General features: G+C 40.7%; 1 protein-coding gene across 1 annotated transcript in view; it reads left to right on the forward strand.

Annotated features, from left to right (window-relative positions):
* cachd1 (cache domain containing 1) overlaps positions 1 to 23,754 on the forward strand; it is a 163,552-nt gene that overhangs the window by 72,079 nt on the left and 67,719 nt on the right. Inside the window, exon 2 of the mRNA XM_060830378.1 lies at positions 11,551 to 11,613. Coding sequence (XP_060686361.1) covers positions 11,551 to 11,613 — 63 coding nt within the window. The remainder of the gene's footprint in view (positions 1 to 11,550; positions 11,614 to 23,754) is intronic.

A 23,754-nucleotide genomic window follows, 5' to 3' on the forward strand; every position in this document is an offset into this window, starting at 1 on the left:
ACTCCTTCATCCCACGAATGAATGAAAAAAATGGTATGAGACATTTGGACTACTGCCTGATGTAATTTTATACCTACTTAACTTTTCTTTTTATTTATTTTCTTAAAGTTAAGACGCAAAAGTTGTAGCAATTTGAGATGCAGAATAGAGTCAGTTAAAGCATTAATGTTTTTCGAATCTGATTAAAAGAGGAGCAGGAAAATGAAGGAACTCTAGGTTTACTGCACTGGTGTTGAAGTTTCACAAATTAACATAAGTTGAAATGCAGATGTAAGGATTTATAATGAAAAATTTTAAATGGTAGTAATATTAAATTGTTTGTGGTGCAGGTTTTGACAGAAATAGCTAATGCTATGAAGCAATGAGCCTCTGTTCTCTGCTCACTTTCTGCTAATTCCCTCATTCATGTTCTTGTTACATTGACATGTGACTGTTGCAACAGGCTTCTGCTGATCTTCCACAATGACAATGTCAATAATTGAATGAGAGAATTAAAAATAATAATCCAAGTTTGTTGATGCCACAAAGGGTGACAAACATAGATGGATAGACAAGTGGTGAGGATGACTTAGAGCCTGCAGAGAGATATAGGCAGGTTAAGTGAGTGAGCAAAAACTTGGCAGATGGGGATATAATATTGGAAAATGAAGTTATGCATTTCGAAAGAATGGTGGGGCTAAATGTTAAATAATGGAACAAGACTGCAGAAAGCTACAGATCAGAGTGGTTTGGGAGGCCTTGTGCATGAATCAGTTAAAAATAAACGAGCATCAAGTTCAGTAGGTAATAGAGAAGACAAGTAGAATGTTGTCCTTTTATTTCAAAGTGAATGGTGTAAAACAACAGAAGGTCTAGCCAAGGCAACGTCAGAGCAGAGTTGGAATATTGTGCTGAGTTGCAGTCCCTAAGGAAAGATATATTGGCATTGGAGGCAGAGAGGATCACGCAGCTGGTTTTCGGTGTGGAGGACCTGTCTTGTGAGGAGAGGTTGAGTAGGTTGGGCAAGTACTTATTGAACTTCAGAAGAATGAGAGGTGACCTCCTTGGAATGTGTAAGTTTCTTAGAGGCTTTATAGGGTGGATGTGCAGAGACTGTTTCCTTTGTAATAGAGTGTAGACCATGGGTGGCATGGTGGCTCAGTAGTTAGCATTGCTGCCTTACAGTGCCAGTGACCCAGGTTTGATTCCAGTCTCTGTCTGTGTGGACACAGTTGCCATTCTCCCAGTGTCTGTGTGAGCTTCCTCCGGGGACTCCAGTTTCCTTCCACAGTCCAAAGGTGGCCATGGTAAATTACCTGCAGCATGCACGGATGTGCAGGCTAGGTGGATTGGCCATGGGAAATGCAAGGTTACAGAAATAGGATAGAGGGGTGGATCTTCGGAGGGTCAATGTGGATTCATTGGTCGAATGCCTGCTTCCAGACGTAGGGATTCTATGATAAGAGCTGCCTCCTTGCATAAGCTTTTCATGTTTATAAACTAGAAGATGTTCGCTGGTGATTGAAATGGTACAATGGTACAAACATCACTTGCTCAGTTAATCAATTAATCCTGAGAGTAAGTCCAATGTCCAATCAAAGCCTGCTAAAGTAACAAGTGGGCAACAGAAGTCCCATTTTTACCTATATGGAATTTTACTATTGAAAGTATAAGTTTTGATTCTGTTTGTGATGATTTTGTTGCATGTTACTGTGAACTTATGCGAGCCAGGCACACCATAATTAGTTTTGCCTTTCAGTTTTTGTCTTGCCTTCACTGTGGTGTGACAGAAAACACTACCCCCATTACTCCTCTAGCTTTGTAAAGATGTTATGTCTGGACAACTTTGTTCAATTATCCCCATCTCTTCATAGACTTGAGGTGGTATGTTACTTATCTGCACCTTGTGTGCAGTGTTGTGGGAGATAGTCTGTTAATGTATTAAGATAACTATGAAGGTATTAGATTTGATCTAAAAAATGTTGCTGAGAACTAAACACATCTTTGCTTATGTAAAAATAGTCTAGGACAAAGTGAGGACTGCAGATTCTGGAGATCAGATCTGAAAATGTGTTGCTGGAGATTCCTGAAGAAGGGCTCATGTCTGAAATGTCGATTCTCCTGCTCCTGTATGTAAAATAGTGACCATACTTCCAGAATATTCATTGCCTGTGATGCTGTGCTGGATATCCTAAACATTTAAAACGTTTTATATAAAGTGCAGAGTTCCAAGAACTATTGTTTTATTTTGTTAAATTTATACAATACTTGGCCTTCCCATTTATATTTTTTTATTAATGTACAATTTAAATACTGGTACTTAGTGGATTCTGATCAGTTTAGTTTAAAAATAGCCTACTTCAACTAATATTCTTGTTTGTTTTAAGTTAGTATGTATTAGTTTTGGTCCCAGTAATTAAGATAAGATAATGGAGCAGTTTTGAGCAGGACACTGTTGTTTTACAATTTACTGAGTTCAAGATAGACTGTGATAAGTATAAATTTCATGTGTAACTAACATTGGATCCATTACAGGCGTTTTTCAACAAATTGAAGTGCATATCATGGGCTGGAAGACAGATGTGAGGTGAATGTTTGTTTTATTTTGTCCTGGAGGAAATATCACCGTTTTGTCGAGTTTCCAGACACATTTGTTTACACAGCAGAACACCTACAGAAAGCAGCTATATAGATTTATTTGGAAAGTTGCCCGAATGTAGTGAGGGGGAGAAATTCAGTCCGGCCAACTACACTCAAACAGCATGAAATGTGAGCTTACCCAGCCATGTTTTTTAGAAAATAGAGTTGTCATACGATTCCTGAGGCAACTATTTCCTTTTCCCTCTCGAATCCTATCTCGGGTGTTGGGTTTCTGTTCCTTCCAGTTCATTGCAGCACTACTTTTGACAGCAAGAAAATATAAATGTAAAATGAAGAGAACTTGCTGAACTATCCAAAGCTGTATTTGGAGAACATTTGACTGAGATATACTGTAATTCAATCTGTGCGGTGAAATCAAGCTTCTGAGAGGATGTTTCACTTTCCTGTTCACTTGTTTATGCTTTGAAGAGAATGTCAAGTTTCCCCTTCCTGTAATGTCAGTATGCTAAGTGACCTATAGATCGGTTAGCCTGACATCAGTAGGGAAAGTGCTAAAATCTATTATTAGAGATGTGATAACAACACAGAGAGTCACACTGTGATTAGGAGGAGTTAGCAGCAATTTGTGTGTGGGAACTTGTGTATTGACAATTCTGGTTTTCTTTTGAGATTATAGCTAGATAAGGGAAGGACCAGTGGAAATTGTGTATGTGTTTTCAAAAAGCATTCAATATGCTTCTATGATTCAATGAGGTCATGACAAACTTAGTATTCATGGAGGCGAGTGGATAAGGAGCTGAAAGATGACAAGTAGCTGAAAGATGAAATAGCGTAGGGAAACTTTGAATGGTTTAGAAATGCCCAAGCCCTGAGAAATGTTGGAATGCAGAGGGATTTGGGTGTCCTTGTACATAAACCACAGAATAGTAAACCTGCAGGTGTGCAAATGCATTTGGTACGTCAGCCTTTATTTCAAAAAAGAGATTAGAACACAAGAGTGAAGAAATCTTAATGCAATGATATAGACCCTTGTTGACATCATACCTGGATGAGTGTATATTGGTTTTAGCTTCCTTGCTGAAGGAGAGATGTGCTTACCTTGGATACAGTACAAAGATCGTGAGACTGACTCTTGTGAATGGAGTGATCCTCCTGCTGGACAGGATTGAATTGTCCAGGCATTTAATCTGTGGAGTCAGAAGAATGAGAGGCGATTGAACTCAAACATAAGGTTCCTTTTAATGGATTCACTGGGAGGATGTTTACTCCTGCTGGACAATCTAGAATGCTGAGTCACGGTTTCAGAATAATGGATTTAGACCTGAGACGAGAAACTTTTTTTTCAGAGAGCTGTAAATAATCAGATCTTTGGGAATTGAGAGAGAGAGAGAGAGATGATGCAAAAAGGTACAGTTCAGAGATATTGTTACTATAAGACCATAATATACAGGAGCAAAATTAGGCTATTCGGCCCATCGAGACTGCTCCAGCATTCAATCATGGCTGATATGGTTCTCAATTCATCCTCCTGCCTTCTCCCCAGAACCCTCGATCCCCTTACTAATCAAGAACCTATCTACCTCTGTCTTAAATACACTCAATGACTTGGCCTCCACAGACCTGTGTGGCAATGAATTTCACAGATTCACCACCCTCTGGCTGAAGAAATTACTTACGTTAGTTCCAAAGCGTCGTCCCATCACTCTGAGGTTGTGCCTTTGGGTCTGAGTCTCTCCTACTAGAGGCATTTTCTCCACATCCATTCTATCCAGGCCGCTGTCTATTCTGAGAGTTTAAATCAGAATTCTCTCTCCCCCCACCCCACCACCACCCACCTCACCACCACCCACCTCATCTTTCTAAATTCAATGAGCAGAGATCCAGAGTACTCAACTGCTTCTCATATGACGAGCCCTTCATCCCTGGGATCAATCATGTAAATGTCCTCTAGACTATGGTTTTCACCAGTAATTTGGTCTCTGCACAGATCAAGTGAAGGCCATTCAAGTATCCTCCTGTCCCTGACCGTAGACAAATTGAGTATCTGGCCTACATAATGTGACTGTCTCCTAAGAACAGAAAAATTAGAAGCAAGAACAGGCCATTTGCCCCTTTGGGCCTGCTGTACCATTCAATAAGATCTCCTGACTGATCTGCCCCAGGTCCCAACATTTTTGTGTGAGCTCATCAAATACAGGGACCAAAATTTTACACAGTACACCACGTGTGGCCTCACCAACATGTTGCGCAAAACTTGCCTATTTTTAAGCTTCAAATAACTGCCAAAATTCCATTTGCCACCTTAATTTCTTGCAGTACATGTATGTTAATTTTGTTTCATTCACTATCTCTGCTTCATTTTGTTTGGAGTCTCTCTCCATTTAAATGATAGACTTCCATTTGATTCTTTCTATCAAAGTGCACTTTTCTACATTAAATTCCATTTGCCAAGATTTTGTCCACCTGGTTATACCAGATTATAGCCACAAATTTAACAAAACGCTATATCTTCCCAGGATTTGGTGCATTACCTCTCTGCATGTACATAGTTAAAATCTTTAAAACTCATTTGCTCATCAAATTCAAACTCAGGAGTTTCTGGAGTCCACAACAAAAGATATAAAAATTGCATTCTCCTGTATCAAATTCTCAAGTTAGTATAGAGTGTGATGCAATAACAGTACTCCAATTCTTAGGTGTGCAATTGCAAAACCTATATGTTTTTACAGAGAGCCTGTTACTCCCATGCAAGCTGCAGTTGGAAAATTAGTTTCTTGCTGTTGTGAGTAATACCTGTGCATTTTCAATTGATTGGTTAGTACTGCAGCCAGGAAATTTCTGCTAACCAGACTCCTTAACTAGCTTGCAGTTTGGAAGTGCTAAGTTAGAGTCCAACTGCGAAACTAAACTTGAATGATCACAGATTCCCAATTTCCCAAGTTTGCATTTGTACCTTAGCACACTTTGTTCCTATGCTCTGAATACCATGTACCTTGCTTACAAGCAAGTTGGATAGAATTAGAACAACATGGGGCAGCTTGGTGGTTCAGTGGTTAGCACTGCTGCCTCACAGCGCCAGGAACCTGGGTTCGATTCCAGCCTCGGATGACTGTCTGTGTGGAGTTTGCACATTCACCCCGTGTCTGCGTGGGTTTCTTCCAGGTGCTCTGGTTTCCCCCCACAATCTAGGTGAATTGGCCAACCTGAATTGCCCATCATGTTGGTTAGGTGCATTAGTCAGGGGGAAATGTAGAGTGATAGGGTAAGGGCAGGTTACCCTTCAGAGGGTCAGTGTGGACTTGTTGGGTTGAATGGCCTGTTTCCACACTGTAGGGATTCGATGATAACTCAAAACATGTAACAATTATATTTTGTGTATTGCTGCTTGACGTTTGGATGGTGCATCTTCCAATGGCTGTGCAAGTCTTTTACAATTTGCTAAAGGGAAAATCTCTTAACGGAATTGTTTGGAGCCTAAAGTGCTCAATTCACAGGAAGAACTATAGTCTCCCTTTCTATTTAGTGCATACCGCCACCAACAGAGAGGCTGCTGATTTAAAAACCCCATTATTGGGCAGGAAGCGGTAGTCTATGTCACCTGTTTTCCAGTGCTGTTTCTGAAGATGGGGTTACTGTCAGTTCCTGCTCTGCCACCTAAGCTGAGGCATTTATTTCTGAGTGATGCATGTAAATTGCTACCAACCCACTCCTTCATTTTTTTATAATCCCTGAATATTATCCTAGTAAATAAATTGCCAGTTTCTTTGCATTACACATACATTAGTGGTGTTAAGAATTGCATTTATGGTGGTGTAGATTTTCAGTTGCTAATTTAATGTTTGAAGCTGTTCCAGTTTGAATTGGCAGTCAGTTGAAGTTCACATTGATGGCTGCACTCCTGTTTTGTGAAGTTGGATTAATGTTTTGAAATGTCTTGTTACCTGATGAATGTGTGGGTTGTTAGTTCAAAATATACTTTTCAAAATATATCAAGAAATGAATAATGGAATAGATTAGCTTGATTGCAGACTGTAAAACCAAAGACTATTTGACCTACCAATTGTGTTCCTTCCATGAACCACGCATAATGAAACCTATCCAAACCTTTTAATTTTCTAAAGAAATGTCCGACAGGCATAGTTTAGTTTTATTTTGATCACTGGAGGAAGCAACTTAGTCTGTGCAGTTCCTGGAGCCACATAATTGAAATAAAGTGGGTGGGTGTCTTGCCAGTAGCAGCGCAGATTGAGCATTCATGAGGTGACCAATGAGGCATTACATAGTAGTCTTCTATCAGCTATAGAAAGAAACTTTGTAGAAGGATAACACTGCAAGTAATCAGGTAAGGCACTGCCTGTGGAGACAGAAACAATACAGATGCTTCAGGTTAGCAACCTATCTTATAGTTTTGATGACATAAACCTTTCAGCTGGTCTTTTGCAATCTGTTGGTCTCCATTGCAGCCCCTGCAGAAAGCACTGTAGAGCCACTTCATGCAGGCGCACTGTACATTGGAAGAAGCAGAGTTAGGACAAGGGAGATTCTGACTGTTACCACACTTGTGGAGACAAAGTTCCACCTTCTCATTGAGAATACTCTTCATCATGCTGTCTGGCACTATCACCTTGCTATCTGTGCTTGGTTCAGGAAGAATGCCAGCAGCATGATGCATCTGCCCGGTTAGCCCCAGATTCACCTGTGCCCACTTGTCACCGCTGCAGATGTTCAATCAATCTTACTTGGAGTCAACTCAAGGAAAGCAACGAGCCCCAGATGATCTCCATTAAATCCTGTGCAGACCAATTGGCGAAGGTATTCACTGATATCTTCAACCTCTCCCTCCTACAAATGGAGGTCTACTTCAAGAAGACTACCCATCATCCCTGTATCTAATAAAGCACATGCAATGTGCCTTAATGACTACTGCCCAGTGGCTCTGACCTCCATAATCATGAAGTGCTTTGAGAGCTGGTCATGGCCCACATCAGCTCCAGTCTCCCAGCCTGCCTCGATCCCCTGCAATTTGCTTACCAATGTACCTGGCCTACAGCGGACACCACTTCCTGAGCCCTGCACTCATCCCTGGAACACCTGGATAGCAAGGCTCTGACTCTCCAGCATCTGCAGTCTTCACGTTCTCCTACTCAACAACTATAGCAGCACCTTCAACACCATTATCCCCTCCAGACTGATCTCAAAACTGAGACCTTGGTCTCTGGTCTGCTCTCTGCAGGCTCTTTAGCTTCCTGACCCATGGACCGCAATCAGTGAAGATGGACAACTGCACCACCTCCACGATAACTCTCAACACTTGAGGGCCCCCAAAGGATGTGTCCTCGCCCTCTACACTATTCCTTGTATACCCACTGCTATTGGCAAATTCCACATGAACAGCATCCACAGGTTTGCTGACGACAGCACCATGGTAGGATGGATATTAAACAATGAGTCAGAATTCAGAAAGGAGATAGAGGGCTTGGTGACATGGTGCAATGATAACAGCCTCTCTCTCAATGTCAGCAAAACTAAAGAACTGATCATTGACTTCAGAAAAAAGGGAAGAGAACACAAGATGTACTGCAGAAATTCACCAAGGATCCTTAGCACCTTCCAAAGCTATGACCACTTCCATCTAGAAGGACAAGGGCAGCAGATACATGGGAAGACCATCAACTGCACGTTCCCCTCCAAGCCTCTCACCATCCTGACTTGGAAATATACCACCATTCCTTCACTGTTACTGGCAAGGCAACTAGGGGCAGGCAATAAATGTTGGCCCAGCCAGTGACACATACGAGTGAATTAGACACATCTTTTTCATTGTTGGGTAATTGCATTAAGTAAACAACATGAGTGAAATTCAATCAAGCTAAAGTTGTTTCAACTAGGATATTTAACAGAGCATTCTCCTAAAGCAGTTTTACTTCCGTAGTTTTGGATCAGAAATCACATTTGTTAATCATAGAATTTCTTTTTTAAAAACTAGAAACTTTGAAATATACAGAATATCATCATTTAACCAGTTTGAAGCAGTTTTCTGATAGTCATGACTGGTCCAATTTCATGGACATTTCTCTATATCCTTTCCTGTTTTTACTTCTCAGATACTTTTCTTTTCTGAAGCTATCTAAATTCTACATCCAAAATATTTTTCAGAGATCATTCTATGTCCTAATTATCTTGGCTTTTTTTAATTCGTCTTGTGGCAGTCTTCAGTTTTGTCACTGATAAAAGAAAGGAACATTAAGTAATATATCAAAGCATTTGTGATTTTAAAAAAGTTAGATCTCCTATAACCTTCAGTTTCACACACATTTCCTCTTCATCCTTGATATCAAAAAAGGACGATATTCTGACTGAGGCCCAACTAATGATTTGCATAAATTTACAAACTTGGATGAAACACCAAAGCAAGATATTGTAATAATTAATGCAGATGCCAGAAGAGATTAAATTGAGAAATAATAATTATCACAAGCTTGATTGTTAAAAGCTTATTTTCACAGCAAGGAAGGACTAATATTGAAAATTGTGATTCATTGAGATCATAATCAAATGGCAAAGTTGAAGGCTGTCATAAAATAAAAAATCAGATATTTCTCTTCTGAATATTATGATCAAGAACAAAATCCATGATCCTTACCAACAAAGAGTCTACCTCCATGACCACTGGGGTCAAACAAGGCTGTGTTTTTACATCATCGCTCTTCACCATCACCCTTACTCCAATATTTCATTTCACAACCAGCAAACTACTGATAGGTGTGGAGATAATTTACTGAGCAGGCAGGAACCTGTTCAACTAATGTCACCTTTAATCTAAACCAGAGTGACTGCAGTCTCAGTCATTGAGCCTCAGTAAGTAAATATGGATAGTTTCCATGATTTGAGATCCTCCTGTTACAAAAGCAAACATGGATAATGAAATGATCATCAGCTCCTCCAGTGTGCCAGTTCAGTCTTCAGTTAACTCAGGCTAAAAGTACTTGGTAACCAGGGTCTCAAACCTGAAACTAAGGTCATGGTTTCCCAGGCAGCAGTTCGTTCTTTACCTCCTGTACACTTCAGAGACTTGAACAGCCTACAGCCTGCACCTCAAGGCACTGGGAAAGGTAACGGCAGTGAAACAGTAGCATCCTCTTGAAATCTAGCAGTGCTAATCACTTAAAGCTAATACACTGGACAGGGCAAGTCACCTTTCTCCAGTTTCCTCATTTCCCCTCCCCCCACCTTGTCTCAGTCGATTCCCTCAAACTCAGCACCGCCCTCCTAACCTGCAATCTTCTTCCTGACCTCTCCGCCCCCACCCCACCCGGCTTGTCACCCTCACCTTGACCTCCTTCCACCTATCACATCTCTATCGCCCCTCCCCCCAAGTCCCTCCTCCCTACCTTTTTATCTTAGCCTGCCTGGCACACTCTCCTCATTCCTGATGAAGGGCTCTGGCCCGAAACGTTGAATTTCCTGTTCCTTGGATGCTGCCTAACCTGCTGTGCTTTAACCAGCAACATATTTTCAGCTCAAGTCATCTGAATGCCTAACATGCAGTATCTGAAGTAACTGCTCTGCCCAGAACTTGGATATGGTAAGCCGCTAACAGGACGACAGCAAGAATGTTTCAGGATTGGCTTCCAACTATCCTGGAGGAGCCTAAAAATGGCCTTGCCAATTCATGGGGGTTTCTGGCCTGTGACTGAGAGAGTGCACAACATACTGAAACTTTATCAAGAATATGTAGAGGCAAAGTTGAGGCTTTGTAGGGAGCACACAAGCATCTCAACAACTCAGTGACTCAAGCCTCAACCTCCACCTGCCTCACACATGGCTGAGTCTGCCGATTGTGGATTGGACTTTAAAACCTTGTCAAAAGCCATTGATCTGGAGTGGAAGAAAGTCACCCTTGATCCTGAGGGACTGTTTAAAAAGTATAATGGGGATAGCCTAACTGTGGAAAAGTCTTCATTTTAAAATGGTTGCTCTGATTAAGTTGGGAAGAGAAGATTTTTTTCTTTTCAAAAAGATCTACTAAATCAAGTTTTCTGATGCAGTCAATTGTAAATGAAAAGATATTTAAGAAATAAAGTGATGCATTTTAATATAAATGAAATAAACCAGGAACATTATAAACCAGGCTCATTTGTTTAGAAGCTTTAATTTTCATGTTTTACTTTTCAAAACCCTGTTGTAGCCCTCTTTATATTAAAAGCACCAGCAGAAAGCTTTCTATATTCCATTTTTGGGGCGGGGTGCGTGAGGGGTAAAGGAACAGCCTAGAAATTTGGAGCTGATCAGCCTGAACTGTGTTTTAAATTTAACCTTTCTTTTTATTATCAATCTGTTCAGAGATGTTATTGCACATCCCTGGAGCAGGTGGGACTTGAACCCAGGTGTCTCAGTCCAGGGGGTAGAGGCTGCACTACAAGGGGGCCCTTTTGAGCTGCCTGGAAAGTACCATGTTCAAAGCACATTGCAGGAAAAAGTGATTTGATTTATCTTTTTCAATCAGCCTCGGAGTTGGGGCTATTCAGCTAACTGCCTGCACGTTCTGCTTGGTTCAGAAACTTAATTGTAGTCAGCGTTTATGAAGCCAACCCCAACATGAGTCTTCACTTTTAGGAGTGCAGGTAAAATTTGAGAAGACAAAAGATAATCTATAGGTTGGGGGTTCTTAGAGTATTCAGTTTGTGTATTCAGAGGCTGCAAAGATTTGCACCATGGAACTTAAGGCCATTTATCAATTTTGAAATTCATGTTCCAAATAATCTGCACAAATACAAAACTGCAACTATTAATGGACTTTGCGGTGGCAATTCTTACACATTGCTCCTTTGAAATCTTCAGACCTAGAGAGTTCACATATGATTGTAATAACCTTGGCTTAAAGGGCTGCAGTTTTGATACACTCAGGTGTAGAACCTTTTTTTTGTGTGTAACTGTCCTCTAACCTGTTCTGCTCTGTTCTATTTCCAGACAATCTACAACTCATTTGTGTACACTGAAAAAATTTCCAATGGAGAAACAGAAGTCCAGCAGGTGAGTAAGATGTTTCATTCCCCTTTTCATAGCAATCTACTTTTGTTGCCAAGCATCTGGCAGAGAATAATCTTGGCAAACTTGTCGGGTTTTTTTTCACCTTGTAAGATCTAAGGCCCCTTAGCTGCATGAGTCACATAGCTGATAATAACTTGCATGAGTGCAGCTGTCAGCCAGATCCTCAGGCCCATGTAATATTCAACTTGTGATGTTTGTTGACTTCTGATTGAAAGCCTGGAGAGTTTATTTACTTTCTCATGTCATCAATGTCGTCGCACATTTTGAAGCAGGTGTGCAGTTGTGGAATTCCAACTGTAGTCAAATGAATTTGTTCTGTACTCAAACTCTGCCTAGATAATGGGAGTTATTGTCTCTAAAGCTCGTGTTTTACCCTCCTGCTGTGATTTGGCAGCTAATTAAACCGTTGATCTGATACGAATCATACTGCTTGTGAAGGCTGAGTTTAGTTCTTGAATCATGCCTGACTGTTCTCAATTGACGTAATGTGGGAGCACTACAAGTAGCCTCAGCTCGGCTAGGGTCAAGCAACCAAGACTGTTTGCTATTGATTACCATGCACTGATGGAAACTTTTGCTCATATGAATGTCACCCTAAAAAACAGCATGGACTTATGTTTATTTCCGTAGTCCCATAACTCTATTGACAATTTCAAGTAAACTGACTAATGAGCAACAATCCAGTAACATTGTTGAAGCTAAACCCAGCATACTGCAAGCACCTTTCAAAGGGAAGTTAGTAAATTTTGAGATCTTGTGGATTGTGTTACAGAGACTCTGCTGACCAAGAAGCTATATCTTAATTCCTTCATTATGTTGTGGTTCTGTTTGCCGAGCTGGGAATTTGTGTTGCAGATGTTTCGTCCCCTGTCTAGGTGACATCCTCAGTGCTTGGGAGCCTCCTGTGAAGCGCTTCTGTGATCTTTCCTCCGGCATTTGTAGTGATTTGAATCTGCTGCTTCCGGTTGTCAGTTCCAGCTGTCCGCTGCAGTGGTCGGTATATTGGGTCCAGGTCGATGTGCTTATTGATTGAATCTGTGGATGAGTGCCATGTCTCTAGGAATTCCCTGGCTGTTCTCTGTTTGGCTCGTCCTGTAATAGTAGTGTTGTCCCAGTCGAATTCATGTTGCTTATCATCTGCGTGTGTGACTACTTAAGGATAGCTGGTCGTGTCGTTTCATGGCTAGTTGGTGTTCATGGATGCGAATTGTTAGCTGTCTTCCTGTTTGTCCTATGTAGTGTTTTGTGCAGTCCTTGCACGGGATTTTGTACACTACATTGGTTTTGCTCATGCTGGGTATCGGGTCCTTCGTTCTGGTGAGTTGTTGTCTGAGAGTGGCTGTTGGTTTGTGTGCTATTATGAGTCCTAGTGGTTGCAGTAGTCTGGCAAGAGCTACATCAGGAACATTTCCGAACTGACAGCCAGACTGCTGCGACCACTAGGACTCATAACAGCACACAAACCAACAGCCACTCTCAGACAACAACTCACCAGGACGAAGGACCCGATACCCAGCAAGAATAAAACCAATGTAGTGTACAAAATCCCATGCAAGGACTGCACAAAACACTACATAGGACAAACAAGAAGACAGCTAACGATCCGCATCCACGAACACCAACTAGCAATGAAACGACATGACCAGCTATCCTTAGTAGCCACACACGCAGATGACAAGCAACATGAATTCGACTGGGACAACACGACTGTTATAGGACAAGCCAAACAGAGAACAGCCAGGGAATTCCTAGAGGCATGGCACTCATCCACAGATTCAATAAATAAGCACATTGACCTGGACCCAATATACCGACCACTGCAGCGGACAGTTGAAACTGACAACCGGAAGCGGCAGATTCAAACCACTACAAATGCCGGGGGAAAGATCACAGAAGTGCTTCACAGGAGGTTCCGAAGCACTAAGGATGTCACCTAGACAGGGGACGAAGCGTCTGCAACACAAATTCCCAGCTTGGCAAACAAGACCACAACAACGAGCACCCGAGCTACAAATCTTCTCCCAAACTTTGAACTCCTTCATTATGATGTAACTGCAACAATCGTGAGTGAGAGATCTGAAACAGTAGCCTTCACAATCCAGAACTGTGTGTAGCAGGCCTGTGTGATAGCTCCAGTATGGGTTATATTCTCCCTAACAATGGCTGTTCACGTCATCAAAGATCAACTCTCTGGTGTGAATATTAAATACCATCTCCATGGAAAATTCTTTAACTTCAGTTATTTCCATGTTAAAACTAAACTGATCACCATAGACATATGTGATCTACAGGATGTGGAAGTCCACAGTATTGTTGCCCACTTTGCACTAAATTAGCAAGTCACTCCCAGTCTCTTCAATTCTATATATAACAGTGGTTGACTGTCCTTGAACAGCGCCAGAATGAAGTTCAAATGGCCAGATATAGTCAGTCAAATATTCCGTTTCAATACACATTCAAAGGGATTCTCCAGAATAAGTTGAGCACGCTGATACGTTGGCACTTGTCCCTCTGAAAAGATCCCCGTTGACCAGGCTATTGAACACTAGGTCAGCTGAGTAAGCTCAATAGCACATACATGACTAAAAGTCCAAGTATGCACGGTGGTTGTTGACATATTGCTCTGAGAGTTGGGTTGTCTATCAGCGATACAGAAGACTGGCAGAAAAATTAACTTAGCGTTAGTATTCCACCAGCAACATTAGCTCAATTCAATGGAAGAATCATTAAACAAATACCTGTGCTCTCCTTGATGCTAGCTCCATAAGTATTCAGGCCAAATATCTCTCAGATCAACTCTAGTGGTCTGAACACGGCATCCAGATAGCGATAAAGCATTTCCCTGTCAGCTCCTGTTTTCGCAACTCTCCAATAGCCAGAACTCCAGGGGAGGACAAAGAAGATGCAACTGGGCAAGTTGTTGGAGGGAATCCTGACGGACAGGATGTACATGTATTTGGAAAGGCAAGGGCTGATTAGGGATAGTCAACATAGCTTTGTGCATGGGAATTCATGTCTCAAAAACTTGATTGAGTTTTTTGAAGAAGTAACAAAGAAGATTGATGAGGGCAGAGTGGTAAATGTGATCTATATGGACTTCAGTAAGGCATTCAACAAGGCCCCCCATGGGAGACTGATTAGCAAGGTTATATCTCATGGCATACAGGGAGAACTAGCCATTTGGATACAGAACTGGCTCAATGGTAGAAGACAGAGGGTGGTAGTGGAGGGTTGTTTTTCAGACTGGAGGCCTGTGACCAGTGGAGTGCCACAAGGATCGGTGCTGGGCCCTCTACTTTTTGTCATTTACATAAATGATTCGGACGTGAGCATAAGAGGTACAGTTAGTAAGTTTGCAGATGACACCAAAATTGGAGGTGTAGTGGACAGCAAAGAGGGTTACCTCAGATTACAACAGGATCTGGACCAGATGGGCCAATGGGCTGAGAAGTGGCAGATGGAGTTTAATTCAGATAAATGCGAGGTGCTGCATTTTGGGTAAGCAAATCTTAGAAGGACTTATACACTTAATGGTAAGGTCATAGGGAGTGTTACTGAACAAAGAGACCTTGGAATGCAGGTTCATAGTTCCTTGAAAGTGGAGTCACTGGTCGATAAGGTAGTGAAGAAGGCGTTTGGTATGCTTTCCTTTATTGGTCAGTGTATTGAGTACAGGAGTTAGGAGGTCATGTTGCGGCTGTACAGGACATTGGTTAGGCCACTGTTGGAATATTGCGTGCAATTCTGGTCTCCTTCCTATCGGAAAGATGTTGTGAAACTTGAAAGGATTCAGAAAAGATTTACAAGGATGTTGCCAGGGTTGGAGGATTTGAGCTATAGGGAGAGGCTGAACAGGCTTGGGCTGTTTTCCCTGGAGTGTCAGAGGCTGAGGGGTGACCTTATAGAGGTTCACAAAATTATGAGGAGCATGGATTGGACAAATAGACAAAGTTTTTTTCCCTGGGGTCGAGGAGTCCAGAACTAGAGGGCATAGGTTTAGGGTGAGAGGGGCAAAATATAAAAAGACCTAAGGGGCAACTTTTTCACGCAGAGGGTGGTACGTGTATGGAATGAGCTGCCAGAGGAAGTGGTGAAGGCTGGTACAATTGCAACATTTCATATACCCATCCAAATGCCTCTTAATAGGAAAGGTTTGGAGGGATATGGGCCAGGTGAGACTAGATTGGGTTGAGATATCTGTTCAGAATGGATGGTTTGGACCAAAAGGTCTGTTTCCATCTCTATGACTCTGACTCTAAAAGCACCCCAAGCTGTCTTTACAGCATTGATCTCAATGACTGAAAGGAACTTGCTAGCAACTGTTCAGAATGGTGATATACTTCTCCATTGCAAATTGAGTCCTAGAATTTAATGATGAGGCAGATCATTGACAGAATAGGAAAGATAAATAGGCAAATCCTGCACTTCTTTACCCTCTGACTCTGACTCTGCCCTGTCCCACATGTCCAAAGATATGTGGGTTTACAAATTTACCTGTTCACTTACATGAAGACATGCAGAGACCTTGCAACATTCTCAATTCGACAGCAAACTGACTCTGCTGCTAATGGTCTCATTCCGTTTTACTTCATAATGGTATATCACATTGGTAATGCTGCATAAACCCATTTGATTTAAGATATGACTTTGGTTGTATAGCATTATGCCAAAAAGCCACAAAAGGCCTCAGTAGTTCTGAAACCTGTACTGCTGTGGAAATGATGTCAATCTGAGATGCTGGCAAAGGTGAAAATGAAGTTTGCAATTTTGATGGCAAGTGAAGTTATTGAAGAAAACGCTCTTCTGATTAGAAGTTTCCCTCGTACAGAGGAAGACACTTGTGGGAGGTCAGTCATCTCAGGATTGCTGAGGGTGCAATCCCAAATTGCTCCATCAATGACTTTTATCCATCATAAAGTCAAAAATTGAGATGTTCACTGATAATTTGTACAGTTAACACGTTATTTACAACTGCACAGAAACTGAAGTAGTCTGCCCATAATCAGCGAGACCTATACAACTTCTGGATTGGAACTGGCAAGTAAAATTTATGCCACACAATTATCAAAGAATACCCATTTCCAGTGAGAGAGAATCTGACCTTTTCCACATGGTAATCAACAGCATTACTATCACTGAGTCCCCTGTAGCCACTTCACAAGTAAACATTACACTTTCCTTTTAAGTACGTGTTCAGATCTTCCAATACCAGTCCATAATGACTTAACCTTTTTTGGGGTTTACTTCTACTGTTTGTCTGTCTCAGCCTGGTAACTTTTAACCCCGAACTGCTCTTCCCCCGAACATAAACTAATGTTCCAGCTTCTATATCTCTTCCAAACCCATGACTGTAACCATCCAGAAAATCAAGCAGTTACATGAGTATATCACTGTCTCCAAATTTCTCTCCAAGTCAATCATCTAATGGTGCACTGGGTGTATCTATATCAAATAAACTGCTGCAGTTCATGAAGGCAGCTCACCACTACTGCCTCAAAGGCAATTAAGGGTGGACTATAAATGTTGGCCAGGCAATGCAGACCACAACCTTTGAATGAATGAAATAAAAATCTTCACGTGGGTTTAGGTTTTTGATCAGAGTACGAGCCTGCATACTCAATATCAAGACATTCACCCTCCAACTAATCCCTCTATCCCACAGTCCAGCAGACTAACCTGTTTGTGATACTCAGATATTTTAGAAGAGCCAAAATGGAGGAGGCTCAAAAGGTCAAAAAGCTTTCCCGATGTTCCTGCAACCTTGAAATGGATCACCATAGCAATGTTAACCATATGGACATTGTATGCAGGGAGAGGTGCTGCAAGTTTTCCTTGAAAGCCTAACTCTCATCTTTTGAGTTAAATGGACAGTTTAAATTGCAATTGTTTGCAACCTGTAATTCTCTGCACATTTCTTGGACTTTGGAGACGTGCAGTTAATCCACTGAGAGCACACAGGATACCCGCTGATCCAAGAGTAAACATTTTGTACCTTCCTCGTAGCTAAAAGAATCTGGGCTGTCTTTAATCACTAACAATCAAATCACTCAGACAGGAGTCAGAGTAGGTCACATGATCAGCTTCATTTTAAATTAAATGATGACCCTGTTCCAAAACACAATATTGTCTTATGAACCTCATAAACTGTGTAACAGAATTCTACATGAAGAGCAGCTTTTGTTATTGTTACCTAGTTTTTCCATATTGACCAAAAATATTCCTACTTTTTGGCAAATGAGACAGTTGATTGCATTGTCGTGGGCTGTTGGCCAGTATTTGGCTACTTGAACAGACTCCAGGAACTGGTGGATGTCGGCCAAATCTGTTTCCAAATTAAGACCAAGCACACTGCTGATTTTTTTTTCTCTCTCTCTCTTCTCACTGGGAATCAAATCACACGGCTATAATGCTGCAGAAGGGAGAGATGTGGTAGTAAATATGATTGACTTGATATATAGCCAAATAAAGCTTGGATTTGGCAGCAGCTTGCTACTTCAGATAGTTACAATTGGGTTGCTTATATAACTGAACTTTACACTTGGTATTCTTTGCAAAATGTCAAGGAGAGAGTTGCTTCAATATTTAGCAAGTTGTTAATATCTTCTGATGCATTTCCTTTTAGAGCGTGTATTTACCTCTATTTTTTTCTCTCAGTTCTATTATTAGACTCTTCATGCCTCCTGGCCAGTTAATGAGAGATTTTCTAATGATTGGTTGACTATGTCCCTATTAGGTTATTGTTCCTTCTGCAGGGCCACAGCAACAACTTTTACCTGATGAGGTTCAAATAGAATACTAAGTAGAATGGAGATTTGAAAGCAGTGTTGTACACACATTAATGATCTATTTGGAAAGGATAAATTTGCAGAACTGAAGAAAGAGTGGAACTAATTTGACGCTTTCAAAAATCTGACATGGGTTGAATGTGAACTTCCTTTGCTTCAAGAAGATAAATGTCATCACTCAAATGATTGATTTAATTCCACCAAGACCTTTCTCCTTCACTCCAACTTGATAACATTTTTGATTCTTTTTGAAGGTATTCTTGAGTACTAGGCTATCGAACTATTATTGTCAATTGACTTTTTCTATATTACTTAATTTCAAATCATACCGGAGTTGTCAATATTTTGTTTCTCACTCCAATTCAAAAATGGTCAACATTTTGGCCTACCACTGCATTTTGTGTAATCAAGCAAGCCTTCAGTGCACTGTCTGGATGTTGTCAAAAGTCATTGGTGCTGATTTTCTCCTTCTCTGGGATGGATTTTAAGTGCTGCCATTTTGAAGTGGGCAGTTGGTTTTGATAAAAATGGATAGTCGCTGCGTGTAGAAGAAAAGGGAATATTTACTCCATTCATCTCCTTTTGCTTATTGATGGGATATTATTCCAAAGGGATAATATCCCAAATGGAATATTATCCTCCAGTACCTCCTGTAACTCACCTTTCATCACCTGAACCTAAATAGTATCAAACGTTTGATTCCTGACAGCTAAGCTGCAAAAATAAAGAGAACTGCTTTAGTTTAATTTTGGGAATTATTTGGGCTATGTGATCGTTTGAATGGAAGGTAGTTGACTTTCAGATACCCTGACTTGACTTCATGAAAAAAAGGTCTAAAATGTCTTTTTATTTTTGAAGTACTTGCTGAGATCTTGGACGATGGCAATTTAGACTTCCCAGAAAAGCTTTTATGAGATGTCACATAAGAAGCTTCTGTATAGGATTAAGACTCTGGCTGTGTTGGTAGTATATTGAGATATATTGAAAACTGGCTTCAGGGCATAAGCAGGAAGTAATTATAGATTTGGAACTGTCTTGAGCCTGATCACCAGTGATGAGCCTCAGGGGCTGGCGTAGAGATTGGTGCCCTTTTCTGTTTTTATTTATGTTCCTAATGTAGGTGCTGAGGGCATGATTTGTAAAATGACAGATGCTGCGAAGATCTGTGCAAGTGTCAGGGCTACAGTTGATGTTTGATTGCTTCAGGTGGATCTTAGACATTTGAAGACTGGGCTTCTGACTGATGAGTGCTGTCGATTTGGAGAAGTACAGTATTATGCATGTGGGTGCATGCATGTTCATTCACACACCCTATGAGGAAAGGCATTTTTTTAAAAAAAAGAGTGCGAGCGTGATCCGGTCATTCTAGTACACTGACTCCTGGGTAGTAAAGGTGTTGTGTTCATGAGTCCATTTTAAGCTAGTTTGTACACAAGGTGGAACACCGTGTCAGACAGTATAAAATAGCCATTTGTAAGTGGAGGAAACATTCATATATCAGATTCTGTATGGGATTGTATTTATAAGTACAAGCTTTGGTAAGTCAGACATTAGTCAATCAGGGCCCCCCTTATATAGATTTCTAATGGATAGCATCAGTTGAATGAAAGAGCGTATAGAATTAGTGGTAGCTTGTCAGATTAGACACATAAGAAAGCAAAGTATAACTTAGGACAGAGAAGTTAATATATGAGAGAAAGGTTGCTGAATATATAAAAGCAGACCTTGAGAGATTTTACAGGAAATTAAAAAGGGAAGTTTAACTAAAGTAACTGTTCATTATTTAGAGACAGACTAGGGAATTAATAATAAGGAGTAAAGGAATGGTGAATGTATTAAACAAATACTTTGTGCTTGTCTTTGCTATAGAAGCAGATAACAAAAGAAGTGTGAATCAAGAAGTTAAAGTGAGGGAGTTGCCATGGAAAGGATATGTGAGATAATTATTAGAACTAAAGGCTGACAAGTCCCCAAGTCCTGATGAATTTCACCCCCTGGACTTAAAAGAATTGGCTGCTGAGATAATAGATACATTGACTTTAATTTTCCCAAATTCCTTTGATTTGGAAGAGTTCCATTGGAAAACAGCAATTGTAACACCCCTATTCAAACATGGACGATGATGGAAAGCAGAAAACGATTGGCTGGTTCGCCTAAAACCTGTCATGGGAGAATATTAGCATCCATTTTTAAGGAAGTTGTAACAGTGCATTTAGGAAATCATGAAACAATCAACATGGTTGACTAAATCATTAGAGGTATTTCTGGAAGTAGCAAAGAATGTGAATAAACGGGAACCTATGCATGTGCTTTGTGGATTTTCCAGAAGGCATTTGAGCAAGCACTACATCAGAAGTTCTTCCACAAAGTAAGAGCTCATGATTTATCTTAGATAACGTATTAGACCATATAGAGGATTTGTTAGCTAACAAGAAACAAAGTAAGCATGACTTGATCACTCTAAGGTTGTCAAGATGTAATAGATGGGAGTGACATGGTTTGGTACTGTGGTCTTCAGTATTTACAGCCTATATCAATGACCTGTATGAAGCACTCAAATGCGTGTTTGGTAAATTTGATAATGACGTAAAGATAGATAGGAAAGTAAGTTATGGAGAGGGAATCGGGAGCTCTAAAAGCTGAAATGAGTGGAAACAAATTTTGGCAGATGGAGTATAATGTAGGAAAGTACAAGCAGCATGTTGTTTAAATACAGAGTGATTACAGAACTCAGGTACAGAGGGATCTGGGTGTTGTGATTTATGAAAGTCAGCATGTGAATACAGTAACTGATTAGGAAGGTTAATGGAATGCTGGAGATTATTGCAAGAGGGTTGGAATATATAGAATTTTCAAATCCCTATAGTGTGGAAGCAGGCCATTTGGCCCATCAAATCTACACCAACTCCTCACAGAACTTCCCACCCAATCCCTGTAACCCTGCATTTTCCCTGGTTAATCCACTTAATCTGCACATCCCTGGATACTATGGGCAATCCATCTAACGTTACCTTTGGATTGTGGGAGGAAACCAGAGCATCCGGAGAAAAACCACACAGACATGAGGGGAATATGCAAACTCCTTAGAGCCAGTTTCCAGAGGGCGAAATTAACCTGGATCCCTGATGCTGTAAGGCAGCAGTACTTACCACTGAACCACTGTACACTGCCCTCCTCCTCCCCAGGCAGGCGGTTTTGCTCACTTTTGCAGTGCATTGTTGAGACCACACCTGGAAAGCATTGTACAATTTTGGTTTCCTTATTTAGAAAAGTACAAGAGTTTGAAGCAGCTTTAGACAAGGTTCATTTGACTAATTTTGGGATGAAGGTGATGTCTTATGAGGAAAGGTTGAATTGGCTCCATTATAAATATCCATTATAGCCATGAAGAATAAGAGGTGCTCTTACTAAAACATTAAGATCCTGAGAAGACTTGACAGGGTGTTTTCTCCTTGAGAGAATCTAGAACTACAAGGCAGTTTCAAAATGGGTGAACTCCCATTTTAGATGGTGATAAAGAGAATTTTGTTTTCTCAGGATTATGCAATTTTCTTTCCTAGCAATAAAAGCAGGGTCATTTCATATTTTGAAGGTTGAATTAGTTGGGTTTTTGCTTGACAAGCAAATCAAACAGTAAAGGAGGTAGAGTTGAGGCTGTAAGCAGATCAGCAGCTTATTGATTGGTGAGGTAAGCCAGAAAAGCCAAATGACCTACTCTTGTTCCTGATTCAAATGTTTATATCGAGTTACATGAGCAAGGCTTTGAAACAACAACAAGAGCAAATGTATTGTTGGGGTACTTCCATAGGACGATGAGATGAGGTATGCTATTTTATCTTTATGCAAGACCATGACAAAATCTCACTTGGAATGCATTTTGGTTGTATGGGTGATATTAAGGCTTTGGCACAGGAACAGAGGAGGGCCACCAGATCAATTTCTAATGTAAACCATCTTTGGGTTACTTAGATCGGCTACAAAAGGAATTAAGTGTATGGCAAGTGAGAGTGGGCCCTCCCTTTGATTTGGGTGAACATCACCTCTTAGATAAAGTAGAATTTCAGACCACAGAGTTCTTCTGGACTTGTTTTGATCACTTGCCTGATTAGATTACATGTGTATTTGTGCAGCCTTCCTTTTCACCTCCCTGAAGATCCTGTAGGGCTTGCAGAGGGTATAAATTATGTTACACAAGGTATCAATTATGTGGAACAAGTTGGATGAACCAAAGGAACTTTGCCTGACTGTCCTTGTTTATATGTTTGTTTCATATGTCTTCCATTTCTCTTGAGTGAAATTTCCAATACAGTATTAACAAGTGAAGAGAGCACTTAGGAACACATATAAGCTTGTGTAAGCTCAAGGTTATTACAATTACACCGCTCATTCTTGACATTTTTTCTATGCTTGGTTGATATTCTGTACAGCAAAGCGTAGAAAAAGAAATTAACAGCTTCCTTTTTACTGAAGAGGTTTCAGTCCAGCAACCTGCTCTTAGAAGTCTGCTCACATATTGACAGATGTTACAAATTGTCCCTCAACAGATGAGACCATCCAGAACATTCTAAAATGACCCACAACTTTCTAAGTAAAACAACTGACAGCATTCTAAAAGAAAGTCATCCGCACTATCTCCGTCTTAACAAATACACAGATCTTCAAGCTAATTGGTTCTTCCAATCTGCGCCAAGTTTCATAGAAGTCTAAACATTTAATTTTTGAGATTTTTGTTTGTGTACAGACAAAGTCATTGAGTCACACAGTATGGAAACTGACCCTTTGGTCCACACTGACCATCTTCAAACAAAACTAGTCCCACCTGTCTGTATTTAGCCCATATCCCTACAAACCCTTCCCTATTCATGTACTTATTCAAATGCCTTTTAAATGTTGTAACTGTACCTGCATCCACCACTTCCTCTGGCAGTTCAACCCATCCACTAACCATATTGTGTATACAAACAAAACTTGCCTCTCATGCCCTTTGTAAATCTTTTGCCTCTCATTTTAAAAAATATGGCCCCTAGTTTTGAACTCACTAACCTTAGGGTAAAGACCTTTGCTATTCATCTTATTATATTGCCTCTTCTGATTTTATAAAACCTCTTTAAGGTTACCCCTCAATTTCCTACCCTTCAGTGAAAACAGTCCAAGGATATTATGGAAAGTTAGGGAAGAAATTGCAGGACTTCTCGCGGAAATATTTATATCATCTATAACCACAGGTGAGGTGCTGGAGGTAGCTAATGTTGTGTCACCCTATCCAATCCCAGCCTGTCCAGCCTCTCCTTATAACTCAAATCCTCCATTTCCAGCAACATCGTGGTAAAATTTTTCT

The sequence above is a fragment of the Hemiscyllium ocellatum genome, chromosome 9, assembly GCF_020745735.1.
Source record: "Hemiscyllium ocellatum isolate sHemOce1 chromosome 9, sHemOce1.pat.X.cur, whole genome shotgun sequence".
Classification (NCBI taxonomy): domain Eukaryota; kingdom Metazoa; phylum Chordata; class Chondrichthyes; order Orectolobiformes; family Hemiscylliidae; genus Hemiscyllium; species Hemiscyllium ocellatum.